The 20,614-nt window shown below is 42.4% G+C and overlaps 2 protein-coding genes across 3 annotated transcripts in view; one reads left to right on the top strand and one right to left on the bottom strand.

Moving 5' to 3' along the window:
* Positions 1-20,614, top strand: part of MANBA (mannosidase beta) — a 204,695-nt gene that overhangs the window by 93,972 nt on the left and 90,109 nt on the right. The gene's annotated exons all lie outside the window — the stretch shown is intronic.
* Positions 1-20,614, bottom strand: part of NFKB1 (nuclear factor kappa B subunit 1) — a 71,108-nt gene that overhangs the window by 23,180 nt on the left and 27,314 nt on the right. Inside the window, exons 6-12 of the mRNA XM_081925519.1 lie at positions 15,564-15,712; positions 13,939-14,102; positions 11,903-12,061; positions 10,199-10,303; positions 7,390-7,481; positions 6,657-6,795; positions 149-292 (exon numbers count right to left, since the gene is read on the bottom strand). Of these exons, the coding sequence (XP_081781645.1) occupies positions 149-292; positions 6,657-6,795; positions 7,390-7,481; positions 10,199-10,303; positions 11,903-12,061; positions 13,939-14,102; positions 15,564-15,712 (952 nt within the window). The remainder of the gene's footprint in view (positions 1-148; positions 293-6,656; positions 6,796-7,389; positions 7,482-10,198; positions 10,304-11,902; positions 12,062-13,938; positions 14,103-15,563; positions 15,713-20,614) is intronic.

Below are 20,614 nucleotides of genomic sequence, written 5' to 3'. Positions count from 1 at the left end.
CTGATCGGCAAGCCCAAGGCTCTGTGGTTTAACCCACAGCGCCACCCGCGTCCTTGTACAACTCATAATGATGGGCATTTCACTAGTCGAGGAGAACATCTCAAAAATGTGCATATCATTGGTCACTTCAGCTGTCATTTGTTTTTACCTGATCCGGCACCGCCTCCAACACCTCCTCCTCCTCCTCCTCCTCCATACATCCCACCACCTCCTGCACCTGCACCACTTCCGCCATAACCATCTGAGAAGTTAGGCATGAGCTTCTGTCGTTTTCTTTGGACTTCTTCTTTATCTGCATTTTTTTTTAAGCAAGAGAGATTTAACCAAACAAATTAAGGTGTGTCCGCTTTTGTTTTCGAGGCAATAGGCTCCTAACAGGTTAACAAATGGGGAACAAAATCTCCTACTGCAAACTACTGAGTGGAGTTGCAGTATTCGGCGAAGTGCGAATTTCAAAAGACGGTTGTCTTTCAGTTTGCGTCTTGTTTCAGAAAGTGTGAATCGGGTATCTTTAAATGCAGGCTGAATCCAAGTTCTCCCCCATCCCTAAGTTAGACACAGCCTATAATACAGGTGTGGAGAACCTGCAGCTTTCCAGATATTGCTGGACTACAAGTCCCATCAGCTCCAGTGAGTATGGGCAATGGTTGGGGAAAATGGGATTTATAGTCCGGCATCATCTGAAAGCCCACAGATTCCTCATCCTTGCTGTAATGCAAATGGAACAGTGGTTTGATACCAAGTGAACAATAACCATTTGAGGAAAATAATTTGGTTTGAAATAGCACCTCTTCCTTTGCCTGTGACTGGCGCCTTCTTACAGCCACCAATAAAGGTTTGAATGCCTAAGTCAGGGGAAAGAACCACGGCAGAGAAACTCTACTGTGAAAAAGCACGCATGCACATGCACAAGCTTTGAGATGACCACAGTCCAAACCAGAAACCCTAATGCAATAATAATAATAATAATTTTTTATTTGTATCTCTCCCTCCCCAGCCAAGGCTGGGCTCAGGGTGGCTAACATCATAAAAACAACACAATATGCATAAAAACAGACATCAATTAATTAAACTACATCTTAAAATTAATTCAGACAAGTTAAAATCTGGGCAGGTGGCAATTATCAGGTTGGAATTGATAGTGGTTAATACTTGCCAGGACCAACTGTTTCCACTGATCATACAAGGACCTGTGAGCGGGTTGGGGGCTTGTTTATTTCCCTGGGGCCCGGGATCTTCAAGGTGTTGTTGTTAGCAGACCATAAGGTCCTCCATGGGGCATACCAGAAGAGGTGGACCCATAGGTATGAGGGTCCTAGGCCGTATAGGTCTTTAAAGGTTAAAACCAGAACCTTAAACCTGATCCTGTACTCCACCGGCAGCCAGTGCAGCTGGTGTAGCACTGGGTGAATGTGATCCCACAGCGGGGACCCCGTAATATGCAAGTGAAGGTAGGTTTTCTTGAAATCTACAAAATTCACTTTCATTTACTGCATTTGGCATTGGGTGCCCACAGTTTAAAAGGTTCAATTTCATAAAGAAAACCAGAGAGGATTATTTGCTAGATGAAAGTGTGTGAAAAACCTAATTATAAAATGAATGTTGCACAGGGGACCAGTACCAGCTGGCTTTCTGTGCACCGCTGCTCCCCTGGCTTCCTATTGCCAGTTACTAAGAGGAATATGGGCATTGCAGTGGAGAGCTCAGCAAGGTGTAGGTGCAGCAGTGGAGTCAATTGTCTGCTCTGCTTGCCTCTGCGCCAAGCTCTCTGCTGCCTTGCCCTGCTCAATGACCAGGAGCAATGCATGGAGATGGAAAGAAAGCCAGGTGAAATATACTCAGAGTCGCAAAGTGATTTCATGCTCTTTATTCAGCTCATAGTGGTGAGGAGGAATGAATGAAAGTCCCCTCAAAGTATCTGCTTTATATACATTATTTACACAATGGGCTGCACATGATTGGCTAATTCCAGAATTCTACTGTAAGCCAATCAGGTTGTTGATTCACTTCTATCTGGAGCATGATTGGGTGGTTCCTGCCAACCAATCATACTGCTGCATTGTTCTAGGACCAATCAGACTGCTGCCTTTTGGATCCTATTGTTCTAGGACCAATCAGACTTCTGCAGTTTGGATCCTATTCAATTCAGTACATAACACCAGGTAAGAAATACTGCCCTGCACAGCGATACTGACAGGGACATAATCAGAAGGATAACACTGAATGCACTGGGAGGTATTGGTTAGGTGGGAGACGTACTGCAGCTCTCCTCTGTCCTGACCACTGACCATGCTGACTGGGGCTGATGAGAAGGTACCACGTTCTCCTGTGCATGCACAAGTCCCTGTCCCCCCAAGGGGCCTTTCACCTGCTTGCAGAACCTCCAGTTAACCTAACTGGGAGCATACCAGGATGCAATCAAGGCATATGGTAAGTCAGGGAACTACAGTGGCAGCCAAGGCAAACCTCAGACAAATTCAAAAGCTAATCCTGTATACATACAGTTGCTCAGCTAATTAAAAGGCATTAGGTAATCCACGTTAGGTTTGTGGTTTTTTTAATAGCTAGAAGCAAGTAAAATGCTGAAACAGAACGTGATATATAATCCAATTTATTGTACCATTCCTCCTGCAGCTTTTACCAATTATGACTGGGTGGTATTTAGCTAAATAAATGTGTGAGCAAAACTACTTTAATTCGCTTCCCCTCCCCACCTCCCCAAATCTGCTCCAGAGGGTTGGGGAAAGGAGGGGGAAAGCCCCATAGCACAAGGTGCTGCTACGTACCATTATTTTGCATACAACCCATTAATCTTAACCTAAGGGCCAAACTACATGTGTTCTCAGTTGCATAGTTCTGCCAGGGAGTGCAGTTTTCCTGCTTACAAATTGCTAGCAAAGGGTCCAGATCAGGACACTACCACTGAAGACGGGAAGGCACTTTCACTCTTTGAACCACATTGCAGACACAGTCTACTCTACCCCCGCTCCCAAATGTCTACGATTTGCATTGCAAAAAACAGAGAGAGAGAACTTTCCTTCATTTCAATGGGATTTCTCTCATTTTGCAATGTAAATTGCATGTACAATTATTTATTTCTTATCCTACCCTTAGGAAGGGGTAATATGTTCATGGGAAAGCACATGTTTTTGTCTGCAGAATGTCCCAGATCCAATTCCTGGCATCCTTAATCAAGGATCAGGTAGCAGTGGGTGCAAATAACCACCTCCTGAAGCGTCACTGCCAGTCAGAGCAAACAGTATGGGGCCAGATGCAGCAAATTCCTAGGCTTCTGTACTAGAAGTATGAGAGCAGAAGTAATAACTAATTGCTTGCAACTACTTTTCCTCAAAGTGGTACTTCCTCAAAGGAATCTCCATGCATTTTCAGTGACTTGCAAAACCACAACTACTGAGTATTTGTATATACTCCAAATACACAAAACACTGAAGTATATATTCACATACTAAGAAGCAAGAATTGCACAAAATGAATACATATTTCTGTCCTTGGACAACATCCAGCTAGCATAGTATGGAACCGTTAAATTAAAAGAATACCGCATGGATATTTATAGTGGGATGAAGAAAAGACATGCCCTGCCTTAGAGTAGATCATTATCATCTGGGCATTTCCCCTGAAAATAATAAGCTAGTCCCAGGATAGATCTGGAGGTGTCAAGGGAGTTTTTGAAAGTTTCTTTAAAGTTCAAGCATACACCACAAAATCCAAAAAAAGAAGTGCACAAAGTTCATCAATTAAACCTGGAAATTACCTGACAACACATCACTTCCTGCCAGTTATGATAACGTCATCAACTACGAACTTTGTTCTTCCCTCATCTGTCTGCCTCATCTACATGCAAATACTTCTCATGTGCCAAAGTTTTCAAGGCTTTTAAAGCTTATAGCATGTTTGACAATTTTCAAACACAGGTGTTGTCCTCAGATCAACCTGGTATGTCAGTGTTAGAAAGAAGATGATCTAATTGAACTTTTAGGTATGGAAATACTTTTACTTTCTTCCACAAATTAAAAAGTAAGCCAGGTGGAAGTTTTTTGCATTTGGTATTACATACAGGTGGAAATGCAATTCTAATGCTAATCTAATGGTACATTTGACAAATATAGTCAGCACTTAAATATAGGAGCACTTAAGTACAACTTGAAGGATCAACTATAATGCCATGAGAAACACATTAAAATGTATAATTTAAAACTATGTATTTAATAATAATAATATTTATACCCCGCCCATCTGGCTGGGCCTCCCCAGCCACTCTGGGCGGCTTCCAAAAGAAAATTAAAATACTGTGATACATCAAACATTAAAAGCATTCCTAAACAGGGCTGCCTTCAGATGTCTTCTAAAAGTCTGGATAGTTGTTGTTCTCTTTGACATCTGGTGGGAGGGCGTTCCACAGGGAGGGCGCCACTACTGAGAAGGCCCTCTGCCTAGTTCCCTGTAACTTGGCTTCTCGCAGTGAGGGAACCGCCAGAAGGCCCTTGGTGCTGGACCTCAGTGTCCGGGTAGAACGATGGGGGTGGAGATGCTCCTTCAGGTATACTGGACCGAAGCCGTTTAGGGCTTTAAAGGTCAGACCAACACTTTGAATTGTGCTCAGAAACGTACTGGGAGCCAATGTAGGTCTTTCAAGACCGGTGTTATATGGTCTCGGCGGCTGCTCCCAGTCACCAGTCTGGCTGCTGCGTTCTGGATTAGTTGTAGTTTCCGGGTCACTTTCAAAGGTAGCCCCACGTAGAGCGCATTGCAGTAGTCCAAGCGGGAGATAACCAGAGCATGCACCACTCTGGTGAGGCAGTCCGCAGGCAGATAGGAACTGGTACACAGCTGCCCTGGACACGGATTTAACCTGTGCCTCCATGGACAGCTGTGAGTCCAAAATGACTCCCAGGCTGCGTACCTGGTCCTTCAGGGGCACAGTTACCCCATTCAGGACCAGGGAATCCTCCACAACTGCCCGCCTCCTGTCCCCCAGAAACAGTACTTCTGTCTTGTCAGGATTCAATCTCAATCTGTTAGCCGCCATCCATCCTCCAACCGCCTCCAGACACTCACACAGGACCATCACCGCCTTCACTGGTTCTGATTTGAAAGAGAGGTAGAGCTGGGTATCATCCGCATACTGATGAACACCCAGCCCAAACCCCCTGATGATCTCCCCCAGCGGCTGCATGTAGATGTTGAAAAGCATGGGGGAGAGGACAGAACCCTGAGGCACCCCACAAGTGAGAGCCCAGGGGTCTAAACACTCATCCCCCCCACTTTCTGAACACTATAAATTAATCAATTTATAGATGCTGTTCTACCACAATGCTCGAGGTAGCTTATATTAACCACTAAAAACAACTTACATAAATTAAAATCTAACAGATTATATGGAGCATATAAGAACCAGTCTCCTTTTAGACATTTTAAAAAAACCTTCCACCATGGCCAATTGAAACAATTAAACAAAAAGAAGCAAAGCATCAACTTTGCAATACATGAATGAAGCCTGAATAAAACCTTTTAATTTATGGTAGAAAGACCATCAAGGAGGACCCTAAACGTATCTTTTGGGGGAGTGCTGCCCATAAAAGGTTGGTTGCAGCCCCTAAAAAGGCCCTTTCAGCCATCCTATGTGTCAGAGCTCATAGGAATGAGAAGAGCAGCTCCAGCAGATCAGAACATCCATGGAGCTTCATACGGGAGAAGGTGGTTCTTCAGATGTTCTCATCCTAAGCATTTAGGTCATAACCAGCTCTTTGAATTGTGAATTGTGCCTGTTAACTGACTGGTAGCCAGTGAATGGAAGGATACCCAGAATGGAATACAACCCTAAGGCTCAAAATGGTTCCCCATTCCTGCTGTAGACTGATCTGGCCTACCCAGGGTAGGCATTGTTTCATCTTGGACAGGAAGTACTATGAGACAGCTTCCTGTTGCAATTAAGCTTTGACTGAGTAACAAGACCCTTCCTTCCCGGTTTGTCTTTGATCAATTATACTTTGTCCCTGGCTACTAAGCTTCATCCATTGGCACCTGGTTCCATCTCACCACAGACTGCTGCCCACAACCCACCCCTGACACATTATAAAAATTGTGCTTTCCAGAATCCACTGGTCACAATGCAGGAATATTCCTTTCATTACAGAGGGTCACTGGGCTTGAAAGTATTAATGTCAGACCATACTAACTGATGGTTGGATTGATTATGTGCAGTGTTATCCGAATTCAGCCATTATTTCTGGACAACATTGTCAGCTAGAATCCACAACACTACAGGTAATTACCTAAGGATGATCACTACACCATGTTTTGAAATATACAGTGGTACCTCGGGTTAAGTACTTAATTCGTTCTGGAGGTCTGTTCTTAACCTGAAACTGTTCTTAACCTGAAGCACCACTTTAGCTAATGGGGCCTCCTGCTGCTGACGCGCCACTGGAGCACAATTTCTGTTCTCATCCTGAAGCAAAGATCTTAACCTGAGGTACTATTTCTGGGTTAGCGGAGTCTGTAACCTGAAGCGTATGTAACCTGAAGTGTATGTAACCCGAGGTACCACTGTACAATAATTTCAATAACGGCAAGCTTTCTAAGAAGCTGGATGCTTTCTGACATCAACAATCCATATAAGCTTAATCATTTACCTTTGATTTCAGGATAGTATAAAAAGGGCTTTGGTTCACTCGTCTCTAGATCCGATTTTCGCCGTAACTGGACAAAAACAGATGCAGGTTTCGTGATATTGACATCTCGGTACTTCGGGGTTTTGAATACTATGGCAAACTGTAAGTGAACATTGAATAGGTGGTCAGGGGCAGTTTATACAAGTTGTCATTCTGGCCTTTTTTCCAAGAGCAACGTCTGGGTACACAGCATCTATTATTTCTGTGGAGCAATTGGAGGCTTCCTCCTTACTCCTATTGTGGCCATAGCTCTGTTTGGTAGCTCCCAAATTGTTCACAGACATAAGGGCATGGGTAGGCAAACTAAGGCCCGGGGGCCAGATCTGGCCCAATCACCTTCTAAATCTGGCTTGCGGATGGTCCAGGAATCAGCGTGTTTTTACATGAGTAGAATGTGTCCTTTTATTTAAAATGCATCTCTGGGTTATTTGTGGGGCATAGGAATTCCTTCACTGTTTTTTCAAAATCTAGTCTGGCCCCCGACAAGGTCTGAGGGATAGTGGACTGGCTCTCTGCTGAAAAAGTTTGCTGACCCCTGCATAAGGGAGAGGGAGGGGAAAAAAAACTTCTTGCCTAAGGATAGCCATTTCGCCAAGTCCACCTCAAGTCAACAAAATGGTGAAATTGATCATATCTGATTACAAAACAGGTTCACAAAAGTTACTACTAATGCATCTTGACAATGTTGGCATACCTGTCTGTGCACATCAGTAGGCGAAAAATCTCCAAACCCTTCCCAGACACCGCCATTTTCATCCTCTTCATAAAAACGGATCTGAATATCATCTGTATTGCAGACACAAGTTAATAACTGGTCAAGATATAGCACTGGTCCAGAATTGGGACAGTAAGGATTTTCTTAGGCAGGCTTCATGGCATGGAGCATATTACAGTGGTACCTCGGTTTATGAACTTAATCCGTTCCAGAAGTCCGTTCTTAAACCGAGGTGCACTTTACCTAATGAGGTCTCCCACCACTGGTGCCCTTCCACCCTTTGGCTTCCATTCTTAGACTGAGGTAACGTTTGCAAACCAGGACACTACTTCCAGTTTTGCAGAGTTCATAAACAGGGCTGTTCTTAAACCGAAGCACCACTGTACTGCAATCTAATACACTTTCACTAGCCCTTTCTTGGTTTCTACATCCTGTTCAAAATGCTGGTTTCTATCTTTAAATCCTAAAATGGTCTAGAGCCATTTAAGGATCATCTCATCTCATGCAGACCTGCCTTTGTGGCTCAGGTCATCTCCTGAGGCCCTGCTCTACAACGCCATCCCAAATCCAGCCGACTGATATGTGGTGGGTTTGGTGGCAACATGAGACAGGACTTTCTCAGCAGAGGTGCTTTACTAACTTCCCTGATCCCTTCATTCATGTGGCAGGTTAAAACTCTGCTCCTCCAGAGGGCTTTGAAGATAACAAAAAATTAGTTCCTACTATGCTGTATGAAACTGGACCATTTGGATTAACCGGAACACCATTTTATTAAAATTCACTTCCAAGTACAGCTAAACCAGAGTGGCATGCAAGACAAAATGAAACCCCTTCAGGTCAATTCACCCTAGGCTGCAGATTGGGATTGTACTGTCTGCCTGGAGTGTGGGTGGGTAGGGGGTAAAATGGGACATAGGCAGAAAAGTTCTTCCTTGGCTGTTGTCAGCTTTCAGCACCCTCCAATTGCACAACATTTGGAATCTATTATTTCTAAGTTGTAGGTGATGCACATCATAGAAGACATACAGCAGGTCGTTGGTACCTGTGGCTCTCCAAATGTTGTCTGGACTCCAGCTCCCATCAGCCTCAGCTAATAGTCAGTGATGGTGGGAGTTGTAATCCAATCACAACCAGATAGCCACAGGTTCCCAAGCCCTGGAATACAGACTTGTAGAGGAGCTCAGTGAGTACACTGGAATCCCTACAGGACTGGAGGTACCATTTCCAGACTGCAATTTTACCCAAAAAAGCCTGTATTTTCCATCTTTTGGTGTTGGCCAAAGAGGTTTGTTCCTTTCTAAATCAAGGCACAGTAGATGGGTGTTTATCTCCCATTCTTTAATCTGGAAGCCTTTACTGTGAAAAACCCTACTAACTTTCTCTTTATACATTTCAATTCTCAAGGACTGAGAGATTTCAACAAATGATGTCACAAGGGAAAACTATGTTCATGTTAAGGGAAAACCCCCATTTTGGGGTTTCCATTTAGTCAGACTTTTTTTTTTCAAAAGCAGCTTTTAACACACACATTTTTCACTTCCCTTCCTTAGATTAGAAATGACTTTCTGAGACTTCAGAAAAGTTACTCATAAAATGTCAAAACAAGGGAGAAAACTGTCCCTACTGTGGACATTTACTGTGATTTGGAATAGCAGGAAATAGGCTGGTTTTTTTTTAATTGGAATTTTTAGGCTATCTTTCTGCCAAATTAAACTCAAGGCAAATTTACACTTTATTATTATGTATAAAAAAAAGCATAACATAATTACATTTTGCAATTTGATAAAACTCCGTAATAATAATAAAAAACACTGAAGACATTTTAAAAACTGAAGAAAATCCTACATCAACACACCATCAAAATTTAAAAATATTTCAGTTTCAGGGCATCCATTTTAAACTGATATAGAAACATCAAGTGAAAGTCCAACAACCATGTGAAGTTTGGACATTTCTGTTACACAGGCACCAGTCTACTTCTCTATGAATAGTGCCACAGAACCATGGTATAAATCACTGAGCTCTAAGGATTTTTCCATTTTCTTTATCTCAGAAACAATGATTGTTTAAATATTGTCAGTGGGTCAACCTTGCATATGCCCAGTATATGGGGCATTGCTTTATTACTGCAATTTAGTAGTATGAAAAAACCCCCAACCCAGCCTGGCACTTTCTTACAAAATAAAACATTATGGTCTTGGAAAAGGCTGTTTGACTTATTTATTCCTTTTTTAACCCCCCCCCCCACCCTCCAAGGAGCTCCGGGTACTAGGAGTAGTCCTTCCACCCCCATTTTATCCACATTATAAACCCCCAAGTCAGGTCAGGCTGACAAATAGGAACTGACCTAGAGGCACTCAATAAATTTCATGGCTGAAATGAGGTCTGAGTCTCCACAGTTACATGTCACATTGACACCATGAATTTCAAGTATGCTTTTAAAAAACCAATCCTTCTTTTCAGAAAATTATGGGAATTGTAACTCTGCAAGGGGAATAAAGGCATCTTAACAACTCTCAAAAACCTAGAATTCTTTGGGGGAAGCTGTGGCTGTTTAAAGTGGTATCATAGTGTTTTAATGTATTATTATTTAATTTATTTAATCAGTATACCAGTATATCAGTATGAAGATCACAACATACACACATGAAATGACAACACAAAATACAGAATAAAGCAGAAAAAACCAATAATCCCCCCTGACACATTTAGAACAGTGGTTGTTATGAAGTCCTAGTGATTATCATAGAATCATGCTCAAATACGATAAAGCATCCTGAGTTCTCACCTTTCTGAACCTTGTCACAAAGAAGGTAAATCTCTTCTCCTCCTGTCACACAGCCTGCTGTCCGATCCATTCGTACAATTTTTAAGTTAGATGCATTGGGGGCTTCTGTTTGGTAAAAACAGGGAGTCTATGAAGTTTACTCCTGCAAGAGCCTCCTCTAGCCATGTTTTATTTTCAAAGTTGAAATGAAATACATCCACACAATATTCATAACTGTACTGAATCGACACTAAAGGTAGTTAAGTGGAGGAACATCTGATCCATCTTTTAATATTATAATATGGCCATAATAAGAGTTACAATACACTGAAGAATTGGCAAGGAGGAGGAGGAGTTTGGATTTGATATCCCGCTTTATCACTACCCGAAGGAGTCTCAAAGCGGCTAACATTCTCCTTTCCCTTCCTCCCCCACAACAAGCACTCTGAGGTGAGTGGGGCTGAGAGACTTCAAAGAAGTGTGACTGGCCCAAGGTCACCCAGCAGCTGCATGTGGAGGAGCAGGGAAGTGAACCCGGTTCCCCAGATTACGAACCTACAGCTCTTAACCACTACACCACACTGGCTCTCACACTGGCAAGAGAGTTTTAAGGCAGGTTACAGTTTACCGAACTGAGTTGAAGAAAGGATAGGGGGGAAATGAAATGCAACCACAAAACAGAGATCATCGTTATTGTGATTCATACCATTTCCAAAGGAGAAAGTTGCTGCAGGTTCCACACAGAAGGCTTTCTTTAGCAGGCCTTATTCCCCACCCCCACAAAAAGTATTGCCAACAACTTTTTTTTTTGCTTGATAATTAAACAGATATAAGAACAATTCCTTACACACGAGGACTGGAAATTCAGATGTACAACAGGATGCCAAGCCCCCAGACTCAGACCACAGGGAATAAGCCATTTTATAGTGAGAGGTGGGGGCTGAAGGTTTCAAGGACAAAGTGGATTCACTAGACTGTGGCTCATAGCAGGTTTGGAAAGTCTGGGATGGAGGTGGAGGAGAATTCAGTTTCCTGTTTATACCCAAGATGTCTTCGAAGTCTCCAATATATTACCTGCTTTGTCCACAATGCATTCAGGACTATCAGAGCCGAGATGCCCCCCACACTGCTTACCACCGCCAATCTACCACCCAGCTATAAGGTTTGTTAAGTAGCACCCAGGTCCTAGCTGAACCATATTCTCAAGCCTTTGCAACATGCCACCCAGAAACCCTTGGGAGTTGTATGGATTATGCCCTGTATGCTTTACTCTTCAAGCATTTTAACTGTGTGGCAAAGAAAACACCGAATATCAAAGCTCTTTGAAACGACAGACATTTTACAGGCAGTTGAGTTGACAGCATGTCATTAATTTGTAGATCTATAAGTCATAACCTTAGAACTTGACTGACATCTTTGGGTGCATCAAGGGAGACACTAAAAGGAACACTAGTTATGCATCACAAGCAAACATGTCCTAGGTTCTCCTTTGTCTTATTGCATCACATGCACAGTGTATACTGTCGTAGTGTGTAGGGAATTATGTTTCTCAGACATTACATGGTATTTTTCATTTTTTTAAAAGATCTCAAACTTTCAGTGAATGTTAAAAGCGATGGGGGTAAGCCTCTCTAATCCTAAAAGAATAAACAATCATAAATCAAAATAAACACTGGACTGGGATTTGGCCATAGCAGTATGAATGAAGATAGGCAAGACACTCACTGCTATCATATATAGGATCGGACAAGACAGGTTGGAGTCTTCTTGTAAAGCTGCCAGTGCTGTCAGGAAGAAACGCTGTAAACATGAGCCGTACTACGCTGAGGTCCATTTCTTTTGTCTGTTGAAGAGCTGACTGATGAATGATTTCTCTTTCTCTCTCTGCAATCAAGGAAGAAAGGAACTGAATTATTGTAGCCTTATGTCTGTAATGGCGGTACTGGCAAAGGATCACAGTGAGGGTGGGAGAAGAGAAGATTCAGGAGGCAAAGTAAAGGCTTCATCCTATGCCGCCAAATAGCCAACCCAATCATGAAACTGCCATATGCAAAAAATGATGAAGCAAAAGTGCTCCTTAACTGCACTTATCTTGGCATCAGAACTACTAGCAAGAAGGCTTAAAGTGGAGCCAACCAATTTATGGAATCACCATTAAGGGAAACAATATTCTTGATGTATGCAGACGATATGGTGATCACTACATCTAGGCCTATTTTAACATTCTACTGAAGCTTCAATCAGCATTATGTGATATTACTTTAATTTCTACACATTATCATAACTGTCACTATTTAGACATCCCAATAACTAGAAATTTAAATAAACCATACAAGGCAAATTTTGGCAAACCAAAGGAAAGGATGTTCTCTGATGGAAAAAGTTGAAACTTTCCATTACAGATAAATTGGTGGCATTCAACATAAAGTTGACTCAGAGCCCAGCAACTTTTGCAAATAAAACTAACTTTATTTATGTTGGGCATTCCCCAATAAATGCACTTGGAATACATTTCTATGCTTAAGGAAGCACATGGGGACTTGCTTCAAACATTATTGCCAGACATCAGAAGAACTTCAGTGCTGCTACACTGGAATTTTGGTATCAAACGGTCACGAAAGCAAAATGAAACTATTAAGAGGCCAAGGTAAACCGCATACTTTTATTAGAACCTAGTGAAACTTTATTGACTATACCAGTAGAAGAGACACAGGAAGAGCAACTTCCATGGAGTATGAACATTTTACAGACTTTGTAGATACTGTTTTTCCTTTGTGCAGTCAAATATGAATGTAGCAGGCACATAAAATGTATTTGTATAGGTTTGTTTTTTGTTTGCGTATGTATCTTGCCTAAGAACAAAGTCTTTTTAACATGACTGCAACACAGAAAAGGGCCAACTGGTATTATCAAGTAAATGTGGAATTATATTAAAAGTTCTCTCACCCATCACCCCATCCCCACTGTAGGTCAGCAGCAAAAGCATCTCCTTTGCACAGAGAAGGTCCTAGGTTCAATCTCTGGCATTTCTCCAGAGGGCTGGGAGAGACCTTTGCTTGAAACTCTGGAGAGCTACCATTAGTTAGTGTAACCAGTACTGAGATTGATGGACTGATGCATTACTTTCCTATGTTCCCTTAGCTGTAGGTGGCTTTAAGGCAAGAAGATGATTGGTGGCAGGGCAAAAAAGAGTTGTCAAGCCTTTTGCATGTGCAATACTGCATGCACAAACCTCCCACTGCCTTTCTCCTTAAGTGATATGTGAAGTTCTGCTGCTCTTCTGCTCAACTTGAAGTCACCCACAGCTGCTTTACTTGATGAGAGAGCTCCCTTTGGGATGGAGGGTAAGGACTATGGGACTACGCGGAACATATAGCTAAGCCCTACCTCTAAGTTTTCCCATGTGATGATGGAAATTAGGCTAAAATTAGTTAACCTTCTACTAATTAATTATGGATGGATGACCTTCAAGACTGTGGGACTTATTAATGCAGAAATGAACTTTGAAAATGTTTTTAACACACATCACAGCACAAAGCAGCTTTTGCTTTCCTTTCCCATTGTACGGTATTTTATTTCTTCTAAAAACATCACAAGTGGTATCATTCTTCTCCTTTAAGAAATTCAAGTGAGAGGGACCAGCTATATTTAAACTGGGGGATACTTCTTTTCAGGAACAGAAAATAAGGAGTTGACAGGCACAGCAAGAAATCATTTCCTGTGTTAAGAGAGATCCCAAACCACAGTCAGTTATCACCCACCTGTTAGCTGTCTCTCCCCTCCACCTTCCACTTGTATATAGCTGAGATCAGGATGTACTAGGAGTCCTGGGTTATACCCTTTTTTACAGGAATCAATCATACGTGCTTCCAGTGTGTCTAAGACTCTCTTCTTTGTAACGTGCAGTATCCCCAGGTTTGGAAATCTACACAGAAGTACAAGATAATTATCTGCAGTAGGTCTTTGAATTTGTTCACGTAAAAGGGAGTACAGTACAATTTTTCATTGCTACTTATGTTTTCTGGTCCCTTGGCCCCAGTCAACGCAGCTTAGGCAATGGAATTAAAATGTTTCTACTGCCTGTGCTCTCTTTGTTTTTGAGAATACCCATGACTCGGCATGTTAAAGTGGTTTGAGTGTCTAAGACCACAGAGACCTGTATTCAAATCCCCAACTGGTCCTGAAGCCTACTTCATGACTGATCTAAGGTGACGTTGATATCTCTCTCTCTCTCTCTCTCTCTCTCTCTCTCTCTCTCTCTCTGCTTAACCCATGTCAATGGGCTACTGTGTGAATAAAATGCAATAAGGAATAACCATATATGCTGTCTTATGCTCTTTGGAGAAAATTTAACTGCAAATAAATGGTAAAGACAGCTCTGATTAACTCACTCAATACTTTTTTTGTAATACTGTATGGGAAAGGTTATGAAGGTTTTAGTTTAAACAGCAATAGGACATTAAACAATATGCATTGTTGAAGAAATAGCTGAGAATTATATACCCTGAATTTAAGGGGAAGTTCCAGATCTTTTTTTTTTTAAAAAAAACAACTCTCACAAATGTAAGCAAGCAATATGCCTACATTCCAAATAAAAATTTTGAGTCCTCGGGGCAAATGTATTGTTTCAGTATTTGGATAAAAAAAATACATAACAGGTAGCGTGACAAATCTTTCAAGATTCCCAGCAAAATCTCAACAGAGCAAATCTGAAGTTTTGAATTCAAGTTGCTGGCAAGTTGGGTCTCAACATCAAAAGCTAAAAACCTTCAAGTGTTAAAAGCAGCCTGTCTTGGAATTCTTTCAAGACTGGCATATATGTTCCAAAAAATAGATTAAAGACATCAAACCAGCAGTTTTTTGAAACTGGATCTAACTCTGCAAACAATATAATGTGTACTTTATCTGAACAATCTCTTTAAAATAGGAAGTAGATTAACTAGGATTTAGCATTCTCATTGCTACCTCACACCCACATCAAAACACTGAAAGCACTTTTGTACCACTTTAAATAGTCATTGCTTCTCCCAAAGGATCCCGGGGACAGCAGTTGGTTGAGGGTGCTCCTCACAGAGCTATAATTCCCTTAGCATCTTGTTTTGGGAAGGGCAGATTCCCAAAATATGAACCGAACTTCTTCCCCTTCCCCAGTTCAGAGTTAGCACTCAAGAACGCTTTGACACTATATGGATGAGCCCTCTGTTTGCACTCTTCCCACTCCTCTGAAATGGTCTAAATTTTCCTCTCTTGAAAGAAGCCATAGGTTGCCTCTACACCCAATTTCGAGAAACTACATCAAGACAAGGTGGTTTGCCCCTAGTCAGAGTGTGGAAAGGTAGGAGAAGGGGAATCTCAGTTGCAATTACAAATACACAGATGCACTTACCCTACAACCATGTCTTTTGGTCCTGCGTTAACAGTGCATACTCCATTTTCACAGTGCTTCCCCACCAAGCTGTGAGCATGCAGGTGAGCATGCTTTCCATTTGTGACTAACTGCACAATGACTTTTGCAGGCCCAGCATAATTGCAAATCTGTAATAAGCAAAACAAATACTCTCACTACTGAGCCATAATGCATTTGTTGTGACTCCGACATAGGTTGTTTGCAATGCATTCCGTAGTGTGGCTGTAGGAGCTATTTTAGGTCTTCAAAAGTGCAAATACATAATAAGATACAGTATCAATTTGAAATTTGAAAATAATGGAAAAGCATAACTATGGCAGGCATCACACTAAAAATACAAAAAGAACCAATGGCTTGTTCAGCTCCCCTCAGCCCTAGAGCAGGTTTTGGATTATCCAATTGAAAACTGTTCCCAAGTAGCACAAAAGCGGGTTAAAAAGTCTTGGTCTGTGTAAGTGACTAAACTTCTAACTTGTCCACAAACTGTTCATTAGACTAGGCAACCAGCTGCAGGTATCAGGCCCTTGGGCCTAGCAGGCTAACTTCTCTCCATCCTGAACGGAAAATAGTGGAAGCTGGTAATCCCCCACCTCTTGGGTACCACCTACCCCAGGCTATGGATTAAGTAATGACATTTGAAGAGCAAACATGGAGGATTCGCCTCATCCTAGCCAATGCGGTGCTGTCCAGATGTTACTGTGTAAGAGTTGCATCTTCAATGGGGCCAAGGACAGGAACTCTCTGGGTTTACTCAGATTTGTTTGCTAATGCAAAGATTCCCCTATGGGCCCATGTGACATTTGAGCAGAGGTGGGTGTCAGGTTTGTAGTTCTGCACTGCACAGGTGCTTCTAACTCAGCCAGTTGTGATCCATGAACACAGAAGTTTGCTTCTTTGGTTCATTTTCCAAAGCTGAAGCCTAGTTGCATGCCCACATCCATTGTTCTAATCCGCTGGGTTGTGGCCTGTGTATTTTCTTGAACACAGATGTACGTCTATATCACTGTTTCCCAATGTGGGAGATGGGGGTGCTGGAATGATCCAGGGGGGTGGTAGCCTCAGGTGCAATTGGGGGACATTGAATAAAAATAAGGGGGCAGTGGAAACAAAGGGGAAAAAAAGAAAAAATTGAAAAATCATTCGTATATGTTTCACCTGTTCTGTAATGTAGTGCCGTCTTTAGCTGGGGGTGCAAGGGGTGCAGGGCACCCGGGTGCTGAATTCTGGGGGGCACCAGGCGCTTGCCGCTGAAGCTGCCTAAGATTATGTTATGTTTTGTATTGAGCTGCTATGCAGCAGCATGGTCAGAAGCACCTTTGACACGACTGAACTCGCGACAGCGGCAGGCAGGTGGTGCAAGATCAGTCGTGTCAAAGGTGCTGTGAGTGAAACATTGCAAACTGCATTGTAATTTCATCACTCACAGTTCAAATTTGTTTAGAGAAATCGTTAAAAGAATAATGTTTATTTTTGCTAATTGTCGGCATTCTCTTTGACTAACTACTTAGTACTTAGGGCTCTACTACACATGTGTTTTTCAGCACGTGATTTTAGTTTTCCAAAAATGCGCCTAGAGCACACACTATGAATTTCATGAGCTGCATTTTTCTTCATTTTATGATGAATGCTAAGTGTATAAATGAGCAAATGAAAAAGTTTGTTTCTTTTTCCTTCCTACTTACGTAAACAAGAGATAAGGAGTAAGCGTGGTTTCTGACATAAGCATAATCAAAGTTAATTTGGGGGCTAAACTAAATGGGGGGGGTGCTGGGCAGATCTTTGCACCCTGGCGGCGCATATGCTAAAGACGGCCCAGCTGTAATGACACTTATCGCCAGGCCAGGCATTGTTGCAGCATGGTGACAACACCTCTTCCTGGATCCAGCAGTCATGCTGGAGGTGAGGGATTTTCACAAGCTTGGGTAGACCCTTCTTGGCTTCACCCAGGCCCAGAAAATGGGTCTCAGCTTGCCTGCTTATTTGGCCAATGGCATACAGGCTGTGGCACTGGACCTGCCCCTTTGCTTAAAGAAGGTAGATTTCCAGGGGGGCACTGAGTAATATTTTCCCCCTGAAAAGGGGGCAGTAGGTCAAATATGTTTGGGAACATAATCATCCCATGGAAATAATACAAGGAATAAGGAAATAAGCAGCCTTTGAAGAAATGGTGGGAAGGATCATATTGTGACATTTTTTTACAACACAGCCAAGAAGCTGAAGTAGTATTCAGAGCCCCTACTCCAACCTTGCTTTAACATTTAGCTGACCTATTTACTCCATCCCAGTTGAGAGAAAGTTTGGTAATACTAATTAGAGAGGTAACTTAAATTTGAATCATACTGAGATTTTTAAAAATGAAACGAAACAAGCAAACAAAAAAACCCCCATCAATTTTGGGCAGCCTGCAATACATGCAATCAACTTCATTTCAAATCCACCATTGTTTCTCCATTTATGCATACAGATAGTAAAATCGAAACCTAGAGAAGAAAAAGGAAATAAGTGGCCAATAGATGACAAAATAAACTGACCGCACACAGTATGAGCACAATCCACTCTGACATTAAATTAAAGCCCCATTTCCCTTGTTCTGCCACTCATGAGCAGGTACGGGCATGCATTCAGGCAGCAAAACACTATGTTAAGAGGAATAGGAGGCCCATGCATGCTTCCCACAAACTCAGCCAGCCTTTCACCCAATGTTTTGCATTCACCTCGTATGCATTGCTCCTTTACAGGCTGAGCCCAGGCATGCTTACTTGGAAGTCTCCAAGACTTGGATTTTCCAGCTAGGAAATAAGAGACGGAAGGATTGTGATGTCTGCCTCAAATATTATGATCCAAAACTTCTTCTCCAGCTTAGATTTTAGTTTGAACCTTCCCCACTCGCACCTTTCTCACTCCCCGTTCTTTTGTTTCATAGGATTGGTTCTGCAGCTTTTAGGTAGTCATTCTCTATCAAAGCTTTTGCCTAATTACTCTATGCACCCTTTCTCTCTCACTTGCCTGATTGCTTGCTTCCAGTATACCTGAAGGAGCGTCTCCACCCCCATCATTCAGCCTGGACACTGAGGTCCAGCTCCGAGGGGTTTCTGGCAGTTCCCTCACCGTGAGAAGTGAAGCTAGAGGGAACGAGGCAGAGGGCCTTCTCGGTAGTGGCGCCCTCCCTGTGGAACGCCCTCCCACCAGATGTCAAAGAGAACAACTACCAGACTTTTAGAAGACATCTGAAGGCAGCCCTGTTTAGGGAAGTTTTTAATGTTTGATGTTTCTATTTAATATTTTGTTGGGAACCGCCCAGAATGGCTGGGAAAACCCAGCCAGATGGGCGGGCTATAAATAATAAATTATTTTTATTATTACTATTATTGTTTCTGATATCATGTCCATATAATATAGACCCTCCTGTCCTTAACATGGTGGGTAGTTTTGGTCCAATGCTGCTTTCATCTTGGCACTTGCTTCCTTCAACTTCTTGGGTCTGCTACCTAGTGCTTAGGCCACTGACTACTTTTTGCTTGCCATCTTCAGCCCACCGGTGCTCCTTTGCCCTATAGTAAGTCCCCTCTTGAGCTTAAGTGCTGTGAAGTTCCTTCAGAGTCACGTTACCTTTTTATTTGGTCTTCTTTCTCTTGGACTATTTCCTCAATTTCATGATCCACCTACCCTTCTTTCAGATTCCTCTTTATTGGTCAACTGCTGACCCTACACTTTTTCTTCACAGTCCTTGCCCCTGGGTTTCCTGTTCTTTAAGATTCCTGAGACTCTGGGGCTTCTTACCAGTCCTCAGACATTTCCTGTGTGAGGCTCTAATCGTAACCAAACTGCCAAGTTCCCCTTGCATTACAGAACCCTGAGAGAAAACTGCTTTGTTCATTGAAGAACTAGATATTCTAAGCCATTGGCCAGCTCAGCCATTCCATATCACAAAGTAAAAGTTGTTTACCAAAACCCAAAAGCCTTATAATTTGACCAACATGGGTCCTATGGCGGTGAATGGATACTAAATCCACATTCTGCTTAAATTCCCATTTCCTACCTAACTGAGTATTTCTGGGATTGTTGTACCCACCAGACAGTGACGTTTCTTATAATTGCCTTGTGAGTGCACTCAAGCATAGACACAAAGCAGTCCTAGCGCAGAAATTATGAATAAGGGTAGTCAGATGCCTCAGGGAATTGATAACCATCAATTAAGTTCCATAACATGATCAAGGAGTGCTAGGCTGGCCAAGGCTCAAGGCCCTGCCAAATGCAGATGGTGTGGCCAGTTCAAGTGAGATCATCAGGCAGATCTAGATAATCACACAGAACACCAAAACCTGAAGTTGGCCTATAAGTGTCACCTGACATATGATCCATTGGAAAATATTAGAGAATCAACTGTGTGCTTGGACTATGTAGACTGGATATTGCACACATCAAACATGCCCCGTAGAGACAGGTGGGCTTAGGCTTCACTCCACAAGTTCTTATGGTTTTATGGCTTCGACATGCTTGGATGAAGCTGATTATCTGGACCAATTCCAAATCAGCACCAGTACCAGCTTTGGTCACTCTGCTTAATGACTTGCTTTGGGAGGAGGACAGGCACATGGCTCTCCTTTATCTCCTTTCATACCATCAACCATGGTATCCTTCTGAAGTGACCACAGTGGTTCTGTTCTGTGCCATTCCCAAAAAACAGCATTGGTGGCATTTGCTTAGCATGACACTTGTGCTGTCAAGTCCTGCAGAGTACTATTCCATCCCCATTGCTATTTAACATGTGATATAAGCCACTGGTTATGTTCATCAGGGGCTTTGGAGTCTGGAGTCATCCGTCCATACTATCTGAACAAGGTGGAGTTGTGTTGGTGCTGAAACAGTGCCTGAGACAGTCATGGCCTGGACAAGGGCCAATAAACTGAATCCTAACAAGATGAAGGAACTGGCGGCAAGTTGCCTCTCCCCCTCAACTCCGTAATGAAAATATATCTGCTCTGAGCTACTAGCTGAAGTGATGTCATCTAAATCTGTTCTGGGAGCCT

Source organism: Podarcis melisellensis (genome assembly GCF_964234715.1).
Source record: "Podarcis melisellensis genome assembly, chromosome: 9".
NCBI classification, from domain to species: Eukaryota; Metazoa; Chordata; class Lepidosauria; order Squamata; family Lacertidae; genus Podarcis; species Podarcis melisellensis.
The sequence above is the reverse complement of the archived record's forward strand: the minus strand, read 5'-3'. Positions and strand labels throughout refer to the sequence as shown.